General features: G+C 39.3%; 1 protein-coding gene across 8 annotated transcripts in view; it reads left to right on the top strand.

Moving 5' to 3' along the window:
• atp8a1 (ATPase phospholipid transporting 8A1) overlaps positions 1-23,981 on the top strand; it is a 116,292-nt gene that overhangs the window by 36,688 nt on the left and 55,623 nt on the right. For 4 of the 8 annotated variants that reach the window (XR_004020421.1, XR_004020422.1, XM_030738595.1 and 1 more), the window contains exons 4-16: positions 2,366-2,464; positions 7,493-7,538; positions 7,680-7,720; positions 11,079-11,152; positions 12,437-12,506; positions 12,596-12,723; positions 13,635-13,746; positions 13,918-14,083; positions 14,436-14,441; positions 16,875-17,002; positions 17,983-18,060; positions 18,153-18,241; positions 21,452-21,496. Coding sequence is in view for 6 of the 8 variants with exons in the window: in XM_030738595.1 (XP_030594455.1) it covers positions 2,366-2,464; positions 7,493-7,538; positions 7,680-7,720; positions 11,079-11,152; positions 12,437-12,506; positions 12,596-12,723; positions 13,635-13,746; positions 13,918-14,083; positions 14,436-14,441; positions 16,875-17,002; positions 17,983-18,060; positions 18,153-18,241; positions 21,452-21,496 (1,082 nt within the window). In the remaining 2 variants the exon portion in view is untranslated. Of the gene's footprint in view, positions 1-2,365; positions 2,465-7,492; positions 7,539-7,679; positions 7,721-10,250; positions 10,325-11,078; positions 11,153-12,436; positions 12,507-12,595; positions 12,724-13,634; positions 13,747-13,917; positions 14,084-14,435; positions 14,442-16,874; positions 17,003-17,982; positions 18,061-18,152; positions 18,242-21,451; positions 21,497-23,981 lie in introns of those variants that run through there. The other 4 variants (XM_030738596.1, XM_030738594.1, XM_030738598.1 and 1 more) reach the window with 4 other exon arrangements.

Below are 23,981 nucleotides of genomic sequence, written 5' to 3' on the forward strand. Positions count from 1 at the left end.
AAGGAGGAGCCCTCACTGACTGTCTTATTTTGGAAAACAAAAAAAAGAAATGATTTGACATCGTAGTTGATTCGAAAAAATGAATAAAGATGAAGAGAGTGCCAGGTCTGTTAGCCTAAGAAGAAAATCTCACTGCAGTTATTTGAAAAACATCAATAATTGGAATTTTGATGTTTTTCCAATAACTGCACGAAGATGCAAGTCTGTAATGCCAACTTTATGCTTGATAAGTTTGCACCATTACCAACTGGTGATGTGACAACATTGTTCTGTGGACCGCACTCAGACTTTTCTGCAACATTGCAGTAACGTTACAGAACAAATGTAAATGTGTTTCACTAACGTAACCACTACATTAAATAAAAGTCGTGAGAACGTTATATTAGGTCATCAAATGGAACATCTTTAGAACGTAAATGTAACACTGTTGTGATGGGACCCTGTGCTAAGTATTTAAAATTGATATGTGATCACTGTGTTGTGTATTGAGTATTTAAAACTTTTTTCTGTTCTGTGTTTTTATTGGTGAAACTAAATAATTTCAGGAATTTCAGAAAGAAATAAGTGATTAATATCAAGTTGAAAGATGCGTCTTTACATTTTCTAGGATGGCCTGGCCTTCATTGTTTCTGTGTACACATAGTCTGAGGTGGTTCTGAATTTGTTTGCTTAGTACAAACTAATTTAGGTAAAAAATATTCATGAATCAAGAATTTGTGTGTGAAATTTTCATAGGCTTTCTTAGGTTTAAACACAAGATTTGCATGTACACACTGTTTGTGAATGGAGATCAGTAATACTACATACTGGGACTGGACTGTGCCTTGGATGGCTCTGCACTGTGCTACTACACAAAGTACAGAAACTGTGTTGTACTTTGACTTGGCCAGCACAGCCACACAAATAGTGAATAAGAGACACATTAGAAAATTGGATAGGGATGATAACATCATCAGCCATTAAATTTGTTAAAGAAATGAGCTTCTCATAGGCAAAGGGTTTCAGTTTCTTTCTCATCATCGGCTGTGGTCATGGTTTGAGTATAACCCAACAGTAGCCACAGATCTCAGTATTACTGGCACTGCTTTTGATTTAGCAGAACAAAGGGTTTCCAGCTCAAAGGAAGTTTGTAGTGGATTGCTGTATAAGACCATGTTAATCCCTTTTGAGAATTTTAACCCTCGACGGTCAATTATCAGTACATGATTCAAAGAAGCTGAAATCCATATTTCAGGTGTTCAAAGCTTACCAGAAAAGATATAAAAAGTGGATCTAAGGAACGCTCAGCAGCACTCATTTTCTGTCCTCACTGATATTCATGCTGACAGACTATCCCGTGTTAATGAGAGCTCTAAGGATGGTAAAGGACTCAATCCAGTGACCTTGGGGAAGCTGCTTTGAACAGCAGCCAGTGTGAATCTTCGTTACCTGGCTTGTCGATGCTGCGACCTTGAATAAAATATCTATGCAGATGAGAGAGGCGAGCGATCTATTTCATTCAAGTTTCCTTCTAGCAGTGTAACAGGGACTGTCTCATGAGGCCCCGGCTTGGCTCTAATTATGCTGATGTTTGACTGTTAATTTTGAAAGAACTGGGTAGCCAAAATAATTAAAGATTCAGAGGTAATGAGAGTATAAAGGTACTAAGAGAGTAGTTTGTGCTGGATGGAACTTAGAATTAGCATTTTCTTTCTTCTGAGGTAGTGAATAATGAGCCAATAAACCAGATTAATAAAACACCAACTTTGACACTAATGTTAATAATAGCAGCAGAGTGTCACACCATTTCCAGTCTGAAACAATAACAAACTTGCAAATTATGACCATCCATCCATCCATCCATCCATCCATCCAATTGTGTTAGTTTAAGGTGACCTTTTTTCTTTTTAATGAATATTAGCCACTGTATGTGGTAGGGCTGTGCACTAGATCAGCTTTTAATTTCAAATTTGGCTTTCACTGATTATAAAAATGAGCAAATTGAGTTAAAATGATTGTTGAGGTTTTCCTGTTTTGCAGTAATTCTTTCTATGGCTTTCAGTACATCACTTTACTTAAACTTTTCCTCCCCATAGAAGTCACTCTGCACCAGACAGTTCACATTTATATATGTATTTATATTGTTCATTTGAATTAGAATTTAAGTTCAAGGAAGTAAGTTTCTTCTTTTAAAAGTTTAGTGAAACCACTATTTTTACAGTATCTACAGCTAATTGTGTTAAATAGTCATTATGTCAGTATTGGCCAAAATAATTGTGAAAATCTCTTTTCCGTAGTCGAGCAGCCCTATGTGCTGCCATGTGTTGCCTTTGAGAATCATTTTCAGAGAGAAGCCACCAAGCTTTCCTCTTCTTGTGACTTTCAGCAAATCCCAGATGTGTCTCCCACTGGTCGCTGGACCACGCTGGTGCCGCTGCTCTTCATCTTGGTGGTTGCTGCTGTCAAGGAGATCATTGAGGATCTGGTAAGACTAGCTTCAAATATTGCATGAGACTAGACTGTTTAAAACAGGGGTGTCAAACATGCAGCCCGTTTGCTGCCAAAGGGTCCTTCTGACCCACTACATGGTTTTGGAAAATGTGAAAATTGCAAAGGCGGGGGGTATATATCAATAAGTATTTGACTCTTAAGTGTATTTTCATCAGTTTCACAATCTTCTTACTGACAAAAACATCAGCGTGGCCTGTCATACATCAAAGTAAGTAATAACTAAACCATTACATAAAAGAAAAGTACTATAAGATTTTACTATACTATACTGTAAATACTGTAAAATGTTCTTTTTTAAAATCTGTTTTCCAATTAATGAGCTGTTACTACATTTTGGTTTATTTTACCAATTTATTTTCAGTGTAAACCCAAAGAGCCATGCTGATGTGTTTCTTTGTTTTTATTCAGGATTATTCCTTAATAAAGTAGAAAACCTGAGGTGTATTTTTGAAATTACACTTATTTTTCTTAAGACTTCTCAGGGATTCAGAATGCAATGAAAGAAAAAGACACCAATTTTGAGTTTTATTTATTTATTATTGAGTACTTCTGGAATAGTTTTTAAAACAAGTTTGACACCCCTATTTTAAACTTTCTTAAAGGTTTCTTTTTTTGTGGAACAATTATTTTGAATTTTATGGCTTTAATATTTGCTGTAACACATGAAGGCTAGCTAGTATGATCTTTAATGTCATATTACTGGAGAGCATAGACTGTATGTAAATATAGAAGTGCCTGTAACTCTTATTCTTCCTCTTTCTATTGAGGTTTTTCACATGAAATCATGCTCAAGAGTTTTCTACCATATTGGACGTGATACCACCCGGTTGTTAAAAGAATACCAGTGCCAACCTGACTGGTTGGCATTGGTATTCCCTGACTGGCTGTGATTAAATTTCGTGCTAGCAGATTGCCATTGTTGCCTGTAGTTTTTCCATGTTTGTCTACAAATACTTATTAACTGCTAGCCGAGCGGTAGTAAAATGTGAACAAGTGTGACGCAAACCAGAAATAGAGAAGGTTTGCCTTCAAAGTAAAAGTTCTGTCTCAGCGCTGCAGCTAAGGCATAAAAGGTGCACTTTTACTTTGAAGGCAAATGGTCTGTAATATCAGTTTTTGTCTTTTCACAGTTTCACTACAGCTTGGAGAGTAGCCAAATGGTGTTTGTACACAAGTTCAGCAGTTCCATTCAAATGACTGCAGCAGACCAAAGCAATCACAAGGAGGTTTTTACCAACTGGTTGCCAGCCAGTTGGGAAATACATGTTTTTCCCTGGCAGTCACAGTCCCTGGTTGGTCTCCAGGTCTGTGTGACTGGGGTGTTATTCACTTGATTCTCCATAGTCACCGCGAATGTTACACATCCAGAATGGAGCACAAGTTAACAACACATGGTTAGTGATCACATGTCCACAAAACCTCAATAGTCTGGCTCAAAAATATAAAAGTCTATAAGATCATCTCACTTCTCACTTGATGTAGTATGAGGTCAGTCTCTAGTTTCATGTCTTCTTCAGTTCATCATTATGTTTATTCTTTAGGTATGGTTCCATTTAGAGTGAAATAGATGATGAAGGAGAGTGTGATTCAGGGCGTGACTACATTGTGAGATCTAGCCTTTGAATGGCCAACCCTGTTTAAAAACAGAAAGGAAAAAAAACAAGAAGGTGGCGGCATGGCTTCAGAATGGTTTTCCACAAACCAGTGGACGATGTCACAGTGGTTATGGCCATTCTTTACATACAGTCTGTGTCTTAGAGTTATCATCCATTCGACCTAGAAAAACATCATTAATGCAGGAATTAATACATGCACATCAGCAAGACCCTGATTAAAAAAAATCATGCTGTCAGCAACTATCAAAAGGTAATCAACATACTTCTGAAGGCCAAATTTGCATTTGGTTTCAAGCAATCTGTGCAACTCGGCTATCGTATTATGGTCTTCATATAATGCAGATAGTACAGACAGAACTACAGGTGTGCATGTAGTATGGTTTGTTTAAAATGTGTTGTATTACACAGTTTGTGCATAGTGTCTTAAATATTTTACTTGTATCCTCACTTTGTCATTTTTATACATGCATGCCTTAATATAGTCCACCACCAAATATCCCTAACACTGCCTACCAAAGGTCAGTTCCCTCAGTAAATATGCATCGAGGAAAAGCAAAATGAAAATAGTCTGTTTCCCCTTTCCAGAGCGTGTAGGGCTTTTTTTTAATTGTCTCTTACTGTGCTGTGTGTTATCTGTTTTCTTTGAAGCACGGAGCAGGCGGTGATGGTTATGTGACCACAGCAGGGAACACCTCAACATGTGTACACACACAACATTGGACATCTCCATGCATGCACACACACTCAGAGGTCACAGCTGTGCCTTCTGCACCCTGAGCACTCATTCATTCAATTAACCCAGATACTGAATGCTCATGTACAAAGGCAGCTAGTAGTAACAAAACAAAACAACTGTCTGCCCTAAAGCGTTTGTGAGCAGTTGCACAGATGCTTGGTATGTATTTAGTAGGGAAGATTGATTTGAACAGTTTGTGCTGTTTGGTTACATTTTTTTTCACTGAATTTAAGTTGAAGTGAAGAGCTGTCAGTGTACGTGTACTTTGGTGTAGTAAGGTAATCCACTCAGGTCTGAACAAAGTGAGAGAATGTTGCATTTTACTGTATTGCAGTGACCCTGCAATGCGATCCTCTGTGCAGGTCCCAGTGGAGAGTTACTCTATACTATTAGCTGCTATCTTGTGCTGAAGGAACCAGTGCAGCACTTTTTCTCCTGTTGTGAAAAACATGGGAACAGAGTGGTGATGACTTCGTCTTTATGGCTGAAGGTCACCTGCACACGCATCTGCTCCCCGTGCTACACTGTCCCTCACAAGTTGACCTGACAGGGCAACATCGACCCCTGACTTCATGAATCATGCACTATGGATACACACTGTACAGCACGTACTTTGCCTTGTTGCTGGCAGCCTCCTCTGCAGCACCAGGCAGTGCTTCAGCTATCCTTCAGCTTAAAAATATTACAGAAAAAGAGAAATACAATACTGTGAAATTGAGCTACGATGTATTTCACAATAGTGTGTGGTGCAATTTTACACGGTATCGCAGTTTCTTAATACTCTCATATTGTAATGTTGTAAAAAAACAAAACAGCAGTTGAAAGAGCGCAGAGAGTCTTGTTCCCATCCTTGTGTGGTTAAACGTCCTTCGCTGCTACTTAATGCCTCATTAGGTTCATGTTGAAGCATACAGTTTTAGCAGGTTAATCAAGGTAACACTGCAGATACTGCTTTTATCTTTCACTGTGTTCTGTATTTCCCCTCTATGACTGAAGTCTACAGAGACCTAATACTGCAGTATTTATGCATAACCTCTGTGTGCTGCTTGCCTTCCTCTGCGCTATGATTACACACATCATCTAAACACTGTACAGGTCTCTTTTTTTTTTTTTTCATGTCCACCAGGACACAAAGAGTGAGAGCGGCAAGGACAGTGCATTTAAGGAATGCAGTATAAGCTGTGAAGTAAATGTTACAAATAAAGCTCAGCTCCTCCTACACGTCTCTGAATAGAAGAAAGTCTGTATAGCCAGACCTAATAGTGTGTGGATGAATGAAATTAGCTGACAGCTCTTGCACAAGAGATGATGAATGAGCTTTGTAAAGGTCTCTACTAGCATTTTTTTTTGTCCTGGGCATAGTGCAGCTGGTTAAAAATCATGTGACACAGCAAGCCTTTTCATTAGACACTACAAGCGTGTTGCAGGAATATTAGATTTGATTTAAATTGAAGAAACAGATGTACAGAATCATAAAATCAGAGATTTCAGTGGAAGAAACTAGTGGCTATAAAGTGTCATCTTTGTAGGATGCTGACTTGAATCCTTAGATCCTTGGGAAGAGCTGTCTGGGGAGAGAGGAAAAACCTGTCATTCCTGTTGACAGAGCTCACTTCACCGTTAGCGTCTGTGTTTTATAGTAGCTTGAAGACTTTTTTTTTTCCCTTCTGAAAAGTACAGTACAACCTGCCAAAGTACACAAATGAGTTTTAAATGAAATTAGAACAGATCTCCTCTTCTGTTAAACATGTTTTCCTTGCTAATTAAGTACAGCACACGCTGCTTTTAGAGCTGCATTTTAAAACACAATGATCATTTATATGAGATTAGCACGGAAACACATTATTACTCATTGTGATTCTAGTTGACAAGCTGTCCATTGGAATCAGCTGTTAAAGTCACAGTTGATTGCATGACCGTCCCTAAAGAAGGACGTGAGGGGAAGCAATGCTGATGAGATGAATTTTGATGTGGTCAAACAGTATTGTTTGTCTAGTATGTAGGGAGAAGCCATGTGAAGGAGCTCGCTGATCTCAGAAGTTTAGCCGTGTTTTTAGGATGAAACCTTTTCTTTACAAAATTCAAGGCGTAAGTTGAGTTTGGGTGTTGCATATCATGTAAAATAAAATAATGCAGCAAATATCCATATCCATATCTGAAATGTCTGATCAAATAATTATACTGTGTCTTGTTTAATGAAGCCACCTTTCAGAGCTATGACAGCTGTAATCAGAGTTACCAAAATTTGAGATGGACACATTAAACCTCGGTGCAGCAGTTATACTGTGGGGCACTTTGGATAAAACACTGCATGATACAAGTTATTACACTGTAGTCCTGGTGAGAATATGACTTCAGGAACTGCAGACAGCAGTCTCCTCCTCTCTCTCACTGTAATATGTACAGTGTAAGCTTCTTTGGTACATTTCTGTCTATAAATTTAGAGCATTCTCTTTTTAATCCATAATTGTATGATTAGGTTTGTTTTGCATATGCATATTCATTGCTTTGATGTTTTTTGCTCAGGCGTAGTGCTAAACCTGAAGAATTTTCTCATGTGTTGTTCTCTGACTTGCTTTAGATCGTTGTTTTTTTTAATGATTGTGTGTCAGAGCGTGTGTGTAATGTCGCTATTCTTCTTTTTTTACAGAAACGTCACAACGCTGACAACGTTGTTAATAAAAAGGAATGTCAAGGTATTCAAAACTCCTTCTTTACTAGAAAATTTGCTCCTATATTTGGTGTATTATAGAAATATTTAGGTTGCCAGCAAGCAAGTATGTCTCTATAAAACCTAATAAGAACCCCCTCCCCATGTCTTTCCTTACTTGGCACAGTACTGAGGAATGGTGCCTGGGAGATTGTGCACTGGGAGAAGGTATGTACCCACAGTGTGCAACTGATAGTCATTCTAACAAGTCACAGTTCATTCATCAGCGGGCCTGTCACTCATCCAGCAGTTATTATGTTATTATGCTGTTGTCATTTACAGAAACCTCTCACACACACACACACACACACACACACACACACACACACACACACACACACACACACACACACACACACACACACACACACACACACACACACACACACTTGTCTAAACTAATTAGTCCAGTGTTTCCATGTGGGCTTTCATTAGGAGGCAATGCTGGAGGACAATGATGATCTTCCATGCTTCCTTCATAATGAAACTTTTCTATTAATGTGGTTGGAACTGTTCAGCAGACGGTGTGGAGAAAACACGCCAGGCATTTGGACAGTTTAATGAACGGTAATGCTGCTTCCTCCATTAAAAGCTCCAGTCAGCGTGTAGTAATATTAGCTGAATCTCTTCTTCCCGCTTTCTGGGATATGAGACGGGTAGCGAGAATTGGTTTGTTGCATGAAGTTTTTGTTTATTTGTTCTTGAGAGCTGAATTAGCAACAGGATATGAATCATCTGTGTAAACATGCTGCTGTCCCAACTTACAGATTCACAAGTGAAATGAAATGAACTGTATTAAGATTAATATGACACATCTACAGATGGATGGATGGGTGAGTGCAACAGTTATTGCAGAGGAAGCTGAATTACATCCCATATTGTCATGGTATACAAACAGTAGCATCTAAAATAATGTGATTATATAGTGGGTGCTAAGGGATGAAGTTTAGGAGGTATATACAGTGTTATTGTGTCTAAGAAAATATGTGGTTCATGCACTGAATTCAACACAGCAGGAAGGAAATCTCTGTGCTACTCAGTGATATGTAACTGTCCCTTCGCTTTACCCACATAAAAGATTCTCTAAAAAGCCATGCTGTAAATAATTAATGCTTTTTGCATCTTCATCATGCATATTGTAAAAGCTGCTTCTGTGCCAAATTTCTTTTTTGGCCTCTAAGCTTTAACTAGCAACTCTTTCAGGGCAGCTTGAATGAGGCCAAAATGATTAACTTGTCTTTGTGTTTGTTTGCCAAAAATGAAAATCATAACTTATAATGATGTGGATCTTCATGGCTTTAGGAGGATTTTTGTACGTTATGCATTTTATTTAATACTTTTTCTTCAAATGTGCTAGAAATTTTATATATTTATTATTATATTATTATTTATTTTGACTGTAAAAGATAAAATAGATGAGTACTTTTAACATACATGATTGCTTGATGAATTCTTGGTTAACTGATAAACAAGTCTTTAAATGTGTTTTAATGTACTCCAAACTTGTTACCCTGACACCTGGATACCAGCTCAGCCTTCAGATTAAAGTATTGTGATTAGCTCACCTGATAAGGCCTTACTACAAGATTATAATCGCTTCACAAAAGGCTGGAGTGAAGAAAGTTCCTCCAGGTGAGGCACCCTTTTTGGATAACCCATAGAATACCTATGGAAAACTTTGTTAATGATTCTCAGATCTAACAGTTCTTAGTTTTTGGATAGTTTTGAAGCAGTAAGTATACTTTTACTGCAAAGAGTCTAGAGAGGAAGAGGTGTATTTGGCTCTTTTCTTATTTTGAGGGTTGTTAATCTGTGCCAAATGAAACATGCAGATGGACCTGCGTGTTTCATTTGGCACAGATTTTATGAAACCCTCCCATTTGTCCAGGCTGGAACTAGGAATACACTAGCTTGTGACTTCCTGTGAGGCCAGGCTTGTGTCTCTTCCTGGTCTCAAACTGGAGCTCTGCCACATGTAAGTCAAATGTTAACCACTACACCATGGAACCACTAAGGATCTGGTTTAGATGCACACAGTCTGTGTTTTACATCACTGAGGAGAAGCTGCTGGTATTGTCAGGAAACCTTTGAATCAAACACAAAAGTTCTGGTGTTTTATGTAAACTGTTGGTTATATGCTTTATTTCATGCTTGCTGAAGCCAACAACAATGGTCAATGAAAATTTATGATACAGTTATAAATACAGTCCAACAATCTGATGGGTGTGAAACGTGCATATTTTAATTGATTCATTATTTATTGATCCATTATATGTATGTTTCACTGCGGATGTGCCACAGCTTAAAAATGTTGCTGTTGGGCTCTTGGTTGAAATAAATGATCACAATTCATTTTAAATTCAGACTTTTTTATTTATAGCCACATGTAGAAACTGAGCAGAATTAGAACCGAGTTTTTGCTTGTCGTAATGCATGCAAGCCTTAGTAGTTTTTAAATTTTTAAATTACTATTTTTTTTTTTTTCCTGTTGAAGCCGTTGAAGTTGCTGTTGCACCTGTTCAGCTCTAATGGAACGAAGACTCCAGCTGTTCCTCCACTGTGTTTTATTTCAGGACTTTAATGTGCTTACCGTCTACTCTTTCAAGCTGTGAATTTTTTTTGCTCCTAATGTTGATCCCATGTTTTCTTTTACGCTGTTTTATTGGCAACCCACAGCATAATCAGTTTATTTTCACAGGTTGAAGTGGGCGATATTATTAGAGTAAATGGCAGTGATTTCGTTCCTGCGGATGCTGTCATTTTATCATCCAGGTATATGAGCCCGCACTGCTGCCAGATTGTGGGGAACTTCTCCCTCTCTCTCCTTGTATTCTTCTTGCTCTCTCTCAGCTCTCCCTAAGGAAATGAGGCTTAGATAATACACTGAATCCACATTATCAAAATGCTTTTAAAAATCATTCATAAAGCAATGGGAAAGCAATACACTTCAGCATTTAAATGCTCTGCAGCCGGGCAGGATAACCATCATTTCCTTAGGTGGGTTAATGGTAATGTGATTTTGAATTAGATTTGATCAATCATGAGCCTTCCTACCTCCTTCACCTTTTCAAAAACCATTTGGACCTGCTGTGAATGGGACATTTAAGCCTGGAGTGGTTTTCTACTCCCTTTAAAAATGTTTCACTTCAGATCTGCTGAATATTGTTTTTCAGTACCTCTAAAAAAGGAGGACAGGGAAGTCTAATTTTTGTTAAAAACTTCCTCTGTTGGCACAGCATTGGTTGTTCAGCTTTGGTTGTTTCTGAATGGTTTGGCGAAAAGGGGAACAGAACCATACCTCTGATCATACAGGACTGATCATTGTGCTCTTTTCATCTACCTAAAACTGAAACAGTTGTCTCTCTCCCCTTATGTGTTTGCTGTTTGTCTCTTTATTTTGATCCTTTCCATTCCTACTTTTTGTTCCTCATCCTCTCCTGTCCTCCCCCTCCCCCCCCCCCCTGTGCCAACAACTGCCACACTGTCTCTCTCTCGCCCCCTGCTGGTGCGTGGTTGCTAATATCAGGTGGCTGTTGGGGAAGTAGTCAGAGCGGCAAACGGGGATCACCTCCCGGCTGACCTCGTCATTCTGTCATCCAGGTCAGGAAACCAGCAACACTGAAAACAAAACAGCAGTGGGAGAGATAGGGCCTGTGTGTACCGAATGAGGCATCCTCCTGATACAATGAGACCGTTTTTATTTCCCACACTCATGGAAGGAAGAGGCCTGTGATTATGATGGCGACAGCCAGATATCGAAGCGCCTCAGTCAAAGAATACCACGTTTCTTTCTTCCCCCCCTTTTATCTGCATTGTTTTGTATCCATAATATTGGCAGTAATGTTATTATGTTGCATTTTATTTTATATTAGTAACATAAGACTTTTAAGTGTTTGGCTGAAACCTCTAACAGTGAATGGAGTCTAGTACTACAACATGTGCTCCTTTTCATATATTCTTTCTTTTTGGGTGTGAATATGTTTTCCTTGCATGGCTTGCGTGGCACCCCGAATGCAACAATTTGTTTTAATGTGGCAGGTTGCATGCAGTCATATTCCAAGATGAAAAAGCTTGAAATCATCTTGGCTTCATAGTTTTGTGAAGTCTCCGCATCACGTTTTACTGTAGAATTCACTTCCCGGCCATTGCAACAGACTTTTGCTCATTTCCATTAAATAAAACTTAGTTGACGGCTGAAACAGCAGATTGCCAGACCTCTCGCTAATTCTTGTAGAGCTTCTTTGTCTTCAGTAAATTAGTCATTTAAGACAGTAGCTAACCAGCGACCCAGCGCACCTTAACCACTGGCATGCTCTAACTCTGTCCCTGTGCCCAGATTCTGTCAGAGGCCCATTTGTTTGCTTTGTTTGTTGTACTCGGTATGCCTGCTCACTCAGATCGCCCCGCTCTGGTGTTCTCTCTCTCTTTCTGCTCTCTGTCCCTTCGCCGTGTATTTTCACTTTTCTTGAAAGACAGTTAAGCTCAGGGGCAGCACCAAACAAAGATGTTATGTCTCTCCTAAGGATGTTTGCTGTACAATAAACGGCTAACTTCAGTAAAACACTGATGCACTTCCTGAGTGGCCTCTTTGGCTGGCATGCAGCATCTTTGTTTGCAGTGCTCTAATCTTCTGCTGTTGTTCTGTTGTAGCTATTTACTGTTACATTTAGTTTAGTGTTTAATCATTAGAATCTGATTGTAAACTTTACATTAATAGTTGTTATTATTGGTAAATAATCAGTATTCTTTTGCATATTGCTTTTCAATATGATATATAATTATAAGCATATAAAACAAGAACAGGTTAATATATAGTTGAAAGGAGTTATAGTTACTGTTATATTGTAAAACCACAAGAGTCTAAATCCTCTCCCCCCACAACAGTGAACCACAGGGTATGTGCTACATTGAAACATCTAACCTGGATGGAGAAACAAACCTTAAAATTAGACAGGTGAATATCTCTTTACTGGTCCTTCTTTATACGACTCCATACAGTGAGAACTACAGAGTGATTTAATGCTGCTGTAACTACACCAACAGGGGCTCCAAGTGACTGCAGACATAAAAGACATCGACAGCTTGAGCCATCTCTCCGGGCGGATGGAGTGTGAAAGCCCAAACCGACATTTGTATGAGTTTGTTGGGAACATCCGCCTGCATGGACACAGGTGGGCTCAGATGCAGATGCTCCGTGGCTGGCTCTCGGCCCCGCTTACTAACTTAATAGCCCATTAGTCAGGAGCAGAGGCAGAATAAGTGCATCGTGAGGTTTTAGGGCATCTTTCATATTTCTGCTGAATAAATGAAAGGAGCTATTGCAGTGTTTACATGAATATTATTACCGGAAGCTACATTTCACTTTTGGAAGATGAAAGGAGTGATCCTGTTGATGGGAATTGTTTAAAAATTGAGCCTTAAGACATTTAACCCTTAAAGCTTGGATGAATACCAGTTTTGTTGTGACTTGTTTTCATGTTTATGTGTAGCTTTTATTATTGATATAAATCAAATGTTCTAGTTTATAAATAGAACACTGGCACGATATATGCAGTGTTGTGAAAAAGCATTTGCTCTCTTATTTATTGGATTTGTTAGTTTTTTTGCATATTGGTCACACTTACATATTTCAGATTATCTAACAAATGTTTGATGACATTTATGGATAATGGCCAAGGGTGGCACAACCAGTTATTAGGGTTAGGGGCAGATACTTTTTCACACAGGGCCAGGTAGGTTTGGATAGCATTTTTTCCCTTAATAAATACAATCATAATTCAAAAGCTGCATTTTGTATTTACTCAGATTATCTTTGTCATATTAAAATTTGCTTGAAGCTCTGAAACATGCAAGTGTGACAAATATGCAAAAAACTGAAAATCAGGATGTGGACAAATATTTTTTCACAGCGCTGTAAATTGGCTTTCAGTTATTGATCACTCGCTATGTGTATGGTTATCAATAAGGCATCTCAAAGGTTAATATTAATTCAGTAGTTGTATGTAAGAGCAACATTTATTGATTCAGGGTGAGATGGGGGAGTATTTAAAAGGACAAACAGCAGTGGTGTTTCTCAATACAGCACAGTACCGCTGGGTCCAGACCAGATCTTACTGAGAGGAGCCCAGCTGAGGAACACACAGTGGATCCACGGTGTGGTCGTCTACACAGGACATGATACGAAGCTCATGCAGGTAAATCACATTTGTGTGGTAATTACTATTATTTGTCTCTATTAATTGTAAAATAAATCATGCTCATTCTCAGCAGGTATTAGTACTCTATTTTTTTTTTTCTTACTGTAACCAAACAGAAAGAAAATCTTTTTTTTTAACCACATCATTTTTTTCTCATATGTTACCCAGAATTCCACACGGCCTCCTCTGAAGCTGTCCAACGTGGAGCGTATCACCAACTTTCAGATTCTTGTGCTGTTTGGCTGCCTGCTGGCCATCTCTCTGGTCTGCTCCATTGGCCAAACCATTTGGAAGTACCAGTACGGCAATGATGCTTGGTACATGGATCTCAACTGTAAGAGTCCCAACAGCCTACGCTGCACATCTAATTCCACATATTTTGTCTCACTTGTTCATATCAGCTTATTTCTTTGTCGATTTAAGTTCCTAAATGCTGGTATGTGTCGTGCCGTTTTTATGTTGCCTCAGTTAAAAACTACATTTCGCATTACAAGTGAAATATGTGGCAATGTGGGAATAAGTGAATTCCCTGTTAACTGAGAAAAGACAGCTGTGACACGCATAAATGTGTTGTGAATGAGTGTGATTGAAAAATGGTTGAATATCACTGCGCTGCTGTACTTTTTTGTTCCTTTCTAATGTTCTGTTTGATTTTGTTGTTTTCTTTGTTGTCGTTTTTTTAACAGCTCCAGGTAACAACCATTTAAAAGCCTTGGCCATCCGTGAATGACCCTCCCTTACTAACCCCTTACTGAAGCTCTGCCTTTGCTAAGCAAATGAAGCCCCCTACCCTCGCCCCCTATATGGTTGCCCTACTTTGTATGGGCCCATGCCATGGACAAGCACATACCAGGGATCCAACGATAGGTTTTTCCCCTCCAGCTCTCTTATACCTTCGTCTAGTTTTTTTTTCAGTGCCTGATGCAAACAGTGTCTCACTTTTCCACCATTTTTAGTGCCACGTTAAACGCTTTGCAGTTCCCAAGCTTCAGACCGTCATTTATTCCCACCTCATTTTTCACAAGAAATGAAGAGCAGCGTTTACTTTGACTGCAAAGGAGATGAGGTTGTGCTCAGGAAGCTTTTCATGGCAGGAGGCTTATACGTGTTTATTGCCTGAACACAACATGTGGTGCAGCCCAAGGGGCAAGAACTGACATTTTCTAAATGCCTCCGCAGCTTTCTTTTTTTTTTGTGTGGATTTTTCAAAGAACAGATTGGGGGGTGGGGGGTAAAAAGCTGCTTAGTCTTTACTTCCATTCTTTAACCGTTATAAAAGATGGCTCAGTTTTAATGTTAAAATTACAGACATTCTTGTGGTTCAAAATTTGTGCTGCTCAGTTCCTTAAAATCGTGTCTGCCGTGATGAAGCTCTGAACCTGGTATGCAAAGTGATTATCGTGATGCTCTGGCCATTACTCTGTACCCTGATAGGCCTGTGTAGGAGAAGTTGTGCCCTGGTCAATTCAAGCTTGCATTATGACTTACACTGACCCTTCTGATAAGGTGTTGCATTGGCTTCTATTGGTTTTCTAAGGGTTTTAATATTGCCCTCAATGGCATTTAAACCCACACTCAAAAGACTCCATATCAAAGTGTTGAAGGGAGTGTAAATTATAAAGCAAGCATCCATCTTGAGACTGATTTTATTTCCATAAGGAGTTGTTGAGGCTCTGTCCAGTGCATATTTTCCAACCTGTGGCAAAAGAGAGAGGTGGGGAAACTGCCATAAACACACACCTACATTACACCTAAATTGTTTTCCTAAGTGATTGTAATTTCACCCACTCACCAGCATTATGACAGTAAATGCAGGGAGGAACACAGTGTTAGCCCACCACATATCACACAGAAGCCTGCGATTGTGCATGCCTGGAAAATAATGAATTTGATGTTGACATCTTGACCAAACTAATACAGATTCCGAGGGGTTATTTGTTTTGCGTTCCTACATTCAGTTCAGTTAGATTTTGGAGGTAGTCATGCTGACTGTTTCTGCAAAAACGTTGCAACTCTAACTGACCTTCGTTTGTGTCACTTCTGCTTTCAGCATGATAAGGAGGAGATGTGGTTTTCTCTCCTGTGCATGGACATGCCATTCAGAATCATGAAGAACTCACTTAGCATAATGGAGCCAAAAAAATTTACAGTAAACTTCACATGGTTAGAACGTTCGCATACTATTTGTGACCTGTGCATGTCCTGTTTGCTAAGGTTTTAATGATTCTCTGCTGGTCCAGTCCAGTATCGCCGTCTTGTTTGATAGCAGCATTTCTGCGTACCATAATGAGATGGCTACTAGAGTGAAATGAAGTGATCATCATTAACACCCAAAGTATTTTGCTGGCATAATCCACCCACTCTTTTCCACTCCTTGTTGGTTGAGAATGTGCTATGGACTGAGTCTCCCTCCTTTGTCTTGAGAGCATCTGTTTGTCTCCCTCCCCCCCACTTCTGAAAATGTTTTCCCTCCTACATGTGTTGTTGTAGCAGTAGCTTCCATTCTGCCACTTTCTTTCTGCCATTCAGTTTTTTTTTTTGTTTTGTTTTGCAATCGTTCTGTCATGGGGGGGGGGGGGGTGGGAGGGATGACCCTCTCAACCACAATGCTAAGATCAAGGCTTGGGTTTAGGAAGGTAACATTTGCACCTCCTGCAAGCTGAGGAAAGGTAAATCACAACCCTCCTGTTTTCATATTTGGTGTCAGTGGGGTTACATGTTGATCATTGCCAATTGTTCGGGGCTCTCGGGGAACCAGCATCATTTTGCATAGTGCTTTGTGGAATCATTGCCTGGATCATGCTGGATGCCAAGGCTGCTGCTGTGACACTAATGACATTTGAGAAAGTTCAGTCCCTGTTCGCTACTTTCAATCTGTGGGACGTTAAATTGGATTGCTAATCGGTTGAGTTGTAAGAGGATGAGATTGGGCGGAAGAAATAGTTAATTCCAGCTAATGGACGATATTAACCCAAAACATTCTCCGGATTGGGATAATGTTGATCATTGGCTGGAAGTAGCTTTGGGCATATTAATTTAACTAACAGATATTTATGAACCAACATTGATAAGTCTTCTGTGTATTACTTCCTTTTTTTTTTTGTCTAAAACTCATCCCCTAATAGATGGCGGGGCAGCTAACTTTGGCCTCAACTTCCTCACCTTCATTATCCTGTTCAACAACCTGATCCCCATCAGTCTTCTGGTCACACTGGAGGTCATCAAGTTCATCCAAGCCTTTTTTATCAACTGGGTGAGTTAAAGCTATTTTTTACTAAACTGTGAATTTCAGATAGATATGCTGTTTTTTTTTTGTTTGTTTGTTTGTTTTTTCTCTTTGCAAATGAAGCTTCACTGCATCTTTTGTAAAATGGAAAATGGGAGCGATGAACGCTGATGAGTGATGTTCTTCACAGCATTTTAATCTCCTAACGGTTTTGATGCAGTTTTGTTGCTCTCATCAGCATTGTTTCTGGAAAAACTACAAGAAGCATCAAATAAATGTTGGGTAGATTTAGCAAGTGGCGAGTAAGCATAGATGAGATATTTGTCTTCAGGAGCTGATAGAGACCAAAAAGAGCTAAAGAGAGATTGAATATTGGACTGTCAGGTCAACACATGACTCCAGATGAATGTTAATCTTGCTGTGCATCTATCTGATCTCTTAAGAAGCCAAAGGTTGAAAAAAGATTCTCCATGTCACTTATATAAGATGATGATACCACATGCCGAGCTGTTTCAGTTTCTTGTGCTGCTCCCATGAAGCTAAAACACTGATTATTGCAAGGTGGCAACATGGGATCATCAGAATGACCTAAAAAAATCACTTAATGCATAAACACAATGTACTGACATCTGTAAATAGCACTGCAAAGGGAAAACACATCTAAAAGATGGTGCTAAGCATTTGGCTCATACTGTGCTTTAATATATCTCTAGTAAGTAGGTCAACTTCACCAAATATCTGGGTTGAGGAATCATGCATTCATGCAAGTTATTTTGAGCAACTTTTATTCATTATACATTTTAAATGAAGCCCCAGTGAGTAGGTTTTAGTAACATTTCTGGCAGTCTTCAGTTGGTTCAGTATTTTCTGCAGGGAAATTTGACTGTCAGGATTGAAGTGAAGCATCAGTGTTTTGGGAGACTTTCTACAGCGATATGAAGATTGTTACCAAAAATGTTCTTTCCGTCCTGAAGTTACATTTGAAATTCCTCTGTGATTGGTTTTAGGACACTGATATGCTCTACGAGCCCACAAATACACCTGCCATGGCTCGCACCTCCAATTTGAATGAAGAATTAGGCCAGGTAAACGCTGCACTTCGCAATATATTTTATGTTGTGCTAACACTCGAAAGAGCTCTCTCAGGGTGTTAACCAGAATCACTCTTTCCTTTCAGGTGAAATACATCTTCTCTGACAAGACAGGAACTCTCACCTGCAATGTGATGCAGTTCAAGAAGTGCACCATTGCTGGTGTGGCTTATGGGTATGTTCAGTTTTCCGTGCTGTTTTTCCACTTTCCCTGCCTTTGTCCTCATATCCTCTACCCATATTGCCTTCATTAAATGCAGAGTGTGCATCAGAGTACATCTGGCATTTTTTTCTCCTCCCTTGCCTTCTCATTAGCAGCTACATCAGTGCTCCTCTCGACTTAAACTAAAAATAAAAGGATGACAGGCAGTTGCAAGCAAAGGCACTTTGCACCCTCCATCGCGGGCTTTCATTCATTGTTTGTCATGTTGGAGATGTTTGTGAAGACTGGCTATACCCTCTAAGTATTTTCTGAGTGTGGTGCGGAGCTCGATAATGTTTTGATGTAAGTTGGCAACTCACAGCATCTTATTGTAAACACAGGGATTTAACCAAAATGAACGTATTTTTCCTCAGCTCCTCTAGCTTGCAAGTTTTTTCAGTTAGAGTCCAACATTAAACGTTAAATCGCTCCTAAATGTTTTTTTTTTTCTCTTTTTTTTCCCTGCTCATTCGATTTTCATGCATAGATAATGAGCCTCAGCGGATGCAAAACAAGTGGGAGAGCAGAGTGTGTTCACAGAATCAAAGCAAGTGCAGGCGTGACAGTACATGTTTAATCCCATTAGGATTCAATTAAAAGCGTGATTGATGAAGTGCAGGCTGAAGGACAAAAGAGTATTTTATTTGGAGTTCTCTGTACTTTCATTAGGCTGTGATTGCGAGCCCAGTGGGAGCACTGACAGTTTCTCACTGTCGATCCCCGGGTCAACAATGTAAAGTGCTGTTCGTGCTGATGGTGTAAAACCTCCAAAATTGCTGCTGATATTTATATTTTAACTACTGCTGATGTGGATTAAAGATATGTGTGATCTTCCTGGAATGTAATATTTGGTGTGTGGTTTTTTTTTTTTTTTTTTTTTTTTTTGTTTTAATGGTTATATTTCTTGGGTAAACCTGCTGGTTATCAGGTACAGACACTCTTCCCTCAAAAGCCCAGAAATGTTTTCTTTGATTCTCTGAAAGGCCGACTCCCTGTTACGCAACTGATAAATATGGATGAGAGTTTCATAGCAGGAGGGAAGACGACCAGCTCTAATAAGGCGAGACTTTTGAAGATGCCATCATTTGGCCATCTCTTCCTTATCTTTCTGTACTTCTTATTATGAGTTTCCAAAATTAGATAGCTCACAAACTGTTGACTCTAAAGGTCACTGTATTCATAATCCAGCATACAGGGACCACCTTAACTGCGCTATTATGTTCTAGCTGAATGAATGAAAGAAGATTAATGATTTGTGTTGGGAGTTTTTGATTTGTGCTTTTAAATGTGCTTTATTTCGTCCATAAGTTTTAACTCATTGTCAGGTGTTTAGTAGAGGATCATATAGTTTGGAGCACTAATTATTTCAAATATGTACTGTATCTTAAACATAAAACCTATATACTTAAAAAACATCTTATGAAGAACATGGACTGTTCAACACCCAACATCCATCTTAACGTTATACATCAACAGTAAAGGAGTCTGGCATGCTTGGATCTTGGATCTTGGATTGTTATATAACTGGAATAACTGGTACTTCCTTCCTTTCCTATTACAGATGCTTTTAGCTGTCTGTGTGCTTGAAGTTAACCATGAAATATGGATAAAAGTAGTCTGGAGGCAGCTCTTGCTTAATTAAACTTTAACTTCTGGAATTAACATACTTGCATCCTTTTTTAACCCTTATTTTAATTTCAAAAGAACAACTTTTATGTATCAAGCAGTAAGTAGTGGCATATTGTGCAAAAAAACGGATTATGCGAGTAAAGCAAAGATAAAATGTGGCATATTTTTCTACAAATGAATGAACAAGCATGTGTATAGATCTCACTCTGTAGCGTGACTTGTAATTTGGTTCCAGAACATGCACACAAAGCCCCCCCGACGCTGCCGCCCGCATGTGTTCCTCTACACAAATTAAGTGCTGCTGTAATTAATAAAGACATCCCCAAGGGTGTAGACATTAATTAATTCCACTGGATTGGAGTCCCAATCTGAGGGAGGCTCCCAGAATCCTCCTGGGTTTTATTTAAGACTAGTGAAAAGCACAGTTTTGTAAAGATGTGCTCAAATTCCCAAACTCAAAAATGTTTTTTAAGGGATATTTGGTTGTTACAGGATGTCTGATGCTGCACATTAGCCTGTATGCAGACAGACTGGTTTGTTGTTAATGCAAATAGTCACAGTGTTTCTTTACTGTAGGTAAATGAGCCACTGTATGAAAGTAATGTTGCTGAATGGAATGTAAGATTCAGCGTTCATTGTCTGGTCATCTGCACTGGTTACAGTTACGAAATCAAAAATAATACTGCATTCACCGCTGACCTTAAAAATATACATGCAATGGTGATAGACACCTGCTGCTACAATAATAAAAATATTTCCATTAATTCATATTTTTGCTTTTTTCTCCTTCTATTTTGTTGATCTATTTTAGTTCAGTATCTCCAGTGCAGTAACTTATAATGACTTTATTTTGTAGTTTGATTTTTATGTGCATCCAGTTTTCCTGTTATCAGCCTTACAATGCGTCTACTGGGAGGATCCAGCTCCTCGTTCAGTTAAATTAAAATCAAACTGGTCACATTTCAACTGTCATTATGAAATAATTCAATTTCTTTTAAGGATAAGTTTAACTCTTCTTGCATTTATACAGTGTTTAACAAATTTATTAGACCACCATCCACTGTAAGGGTTACGCCACAGCTGTCCGATAATAATGGTTAATCCACCAGCATGCGTAAGGTCTTCAATCAATTTAGTCCTGAACAGAAAAAATTGTTTTAGTGATTGAATGTTATGCTTCATTAATTTCTAACTTCTCAGAGAGGTCAAGTGTGTCGGCTCAAATTTGTTATTTGCCTAATAAATAACAATATTGTCTTAAATTGCTCAAATATCCAACTGCTAGTAGTTGGTAGCTCTTGGCAATAAAGTGTCAAGTATGAATATTTTTGCACAACTGTCAAAATATTCATTAAACTAATAAATAATCAGAGGACCTGCTGTAACCAGCGCTGACATCCTAACCCCCAGTACCTTAGCTAACCTGCCACATTCCAGCTCCTCATGACCGATCCCATTTTAACTAAAATCCTGGCGTCTGCACATTCCAGCAACATGTTAACATAATGCTTTGTCAACAAGATGCTTTTTATTCTCCACTTTTCGCTCCAACAGTCACGTCCCCGAGGCTGAGGAGGGTAGTTTTGCAGAGGACGACTGGTAAGATGATGGGTGTGAAATGGTGGTTGTTTTTTAATTGGCTCTCTGCTTTTGTGATGTATTAGTGCTGCCTTGCCATGTGGAAATGGTGACTTTGAACACAATACCTCAGTGTGTGTTTGTTTTGTTGTTTTCTTTGTGCGTTCAGTACTTCTGGGACGTGCTGTATGTGACTGTGGCTCCTGAATCAATATTTCTCTATATATCTGTTGACACGAATGTACAGCTTTAAACACATGATCTAGTATTCATTTTGAACTGTACGAGTGTTTCTGCATTGTGACGTTCTAACAGGGAAGTTTAGAGAAGCAGGTTTGATAGACAAAGCCTCCCACCGTTTACTGTGTGTTGTGCTGAGGCTGAAGCTGTGCAGCACATTCTCCTTTTCCCCAGTTAATATCAAACTTTTCAGCTGGAAGCTACACACCCACTTATTCTCTCTCTTTCTCACACATGCAGTGATTGTGCACACACACACACACACACACAGATGCACACAACCCTGCTTCTGAGATCCATCTGCTCCAGTGTTGAGATCTGCAGTAACAGCATGGGCGTGTCTCATCCATTTTGCATGGAGGATTGGAGCCTGTTTGTTAATACCTATTATGCCAAAATATTGAGTCTTGCTGCTTTACATCATGTTGCCAGCTTCAGTGAAAGCATGTCTCACTATATTGTTATTTTTTTTTTCCCCTCACTGAAGAGACAGATTAGAAAAACAAGGTCGCCGACACCTCTGATGCAGCTCAAACTTTATTATGTCCTCCTTCTGACTGTAACAGGTCAGCTCGCTGCGTCACAGGTTTGATCTGGAACTGGTCCCTGGTTATTGACTGTGAACAGCCAGCGCCCGTGTTCCCATAGTGACAGGATCTCTGTGTGCTGGCAGATAATCAATAGCTGACCGTCCTGCTCACTCGGCCTCGCGCCTCGCAAATTTCATCAAGACAATCGACATGGCGAGATACGTTGTAGAGAAAGATCGAGGCCTTTCTTACGTGTATAGGGGTTAAAAGCAATAATGATGGAAGAACAGTGCATTCAGGCTTTGTGTGAACCTGCGTGTTTTATGTCATATACAGATATAAAGAGATGCTGAGTAGCTCCTATATATGCATTTGAGTGGTTGTATATTTGCAGTGTACGAGCCAAAACTTTAACCTATTTAGCTGAAATATCTTCCCTCCTTGTTTATATTCATGGAGGTTTTTAAAAATGCAGACATTGTTTTCCTGCTTCTCCATGACAGATTTTAATAAAGACTGTAAGTGTGATAAATTTCCCTACCTCCAGTGCATCTATGTAGGGGTAACACAATATCGACTCCTGCCCAGCTATTTAATTGCATTGCTGTCTTTTCCCGATATTTCCTTCCCTCCAAAGCTCTATTTTCTGTGCAATAGATGGAGTATTACTAGCTGGCTGTCTGCTCGGCTCTCTGGGATCTGAACAGCATATCCTGTGGGATTAAATAGAATTATGGTTGCTAATGGCAGTCTCAGTAACATTTCTATCAAACCCCAGTGCCGTGGACAAAGCTGCTGTCTCCCCGATCTATAGGTCTATTTATCACAGAATCATAAATTGATCCCTGCTGGAGAGCCACCGAGTGGCTGGTGGCTACAGAATCACTGCCCTAAGCAACTGTTACAGGGGAAAAAAATACATGCTTTCCTTATTAATCAGAAATTGTAGTTTCTGAAGTTTAGCATGACTTGCCAGAAATAAAAAGTGCATCTGGCAAGAGACTAATTGGGTTTCCAGTAATTCATTAGAGCTTGATTAGTGTTTGAGTAATGTGGACTTTTTTAGCTGCCAGAAATTCAGTCTGTCTGCTGTCCCTGTAAGCAGTTCCTCATGTGTTGTTTGATTTCTAAAGCAAAGAGGAAAACCATTTCTTATTTATGGAAATGATGGAAGAGAATATGATTTATAAAGGGAATAATGAATAAATGTACAAGTGTGGATTCCTTGGGAAATGATATTTCCCATTTCAGGACACTGCTCTGTTTCTGCCAGCATGGACAAAATCCCAAACAGTGGCACTGTACATCCCATTTCTGAAGCCCGGGGGGGGGGAGCAGCATTTGCATTCTGGCTACACTGTGGCTAATACTTTATTCAGCAAATGTCAATACTGTTGGCACAAAGCACTGGCTGTGAGATCTGCTGTGTGCTGCCAGTATGAGTGTAAATTTTTTTCTAGAGCTGAAAAGATAAGTTGGTAAACAAACAAAAAAAAAAAAATGTAATTGCACTCGGTGGCCACTTTATTAGGTATATCTTTAAACCTCATTCAGAGAGTTCTTTTCTCGGCTCTGCATCATGTCAGTGAAAATGGATGTCCCCTAATATGATCATCTCATGTCCCACCCCTGTGACTGTGAGCACAGACGTTCCACCCTCCCACTGCTAAAACCTTTTGTTTGCAAGGGGGCAGCCTATAAGAAGTAAAACTGGCTTAATGGAGAGGAGCCCCAAC

This window comes from Archocentrus centrarchus, chromosome 10, assembly GCF_007364275.1.
Source record: "Archocentrus centrarchus isolate MPI-CPG fArcCen1 chromosome 10, fArcCen1, whole genome shotgun sequence".
Taxonomy (NCBI): domain Eukaryota; kingdom Metazoa; phylum Chordata; class Actinopteri; order Cichliformes; family Cichlidae; genus Archocentrus; species Archocentrus centrarchus.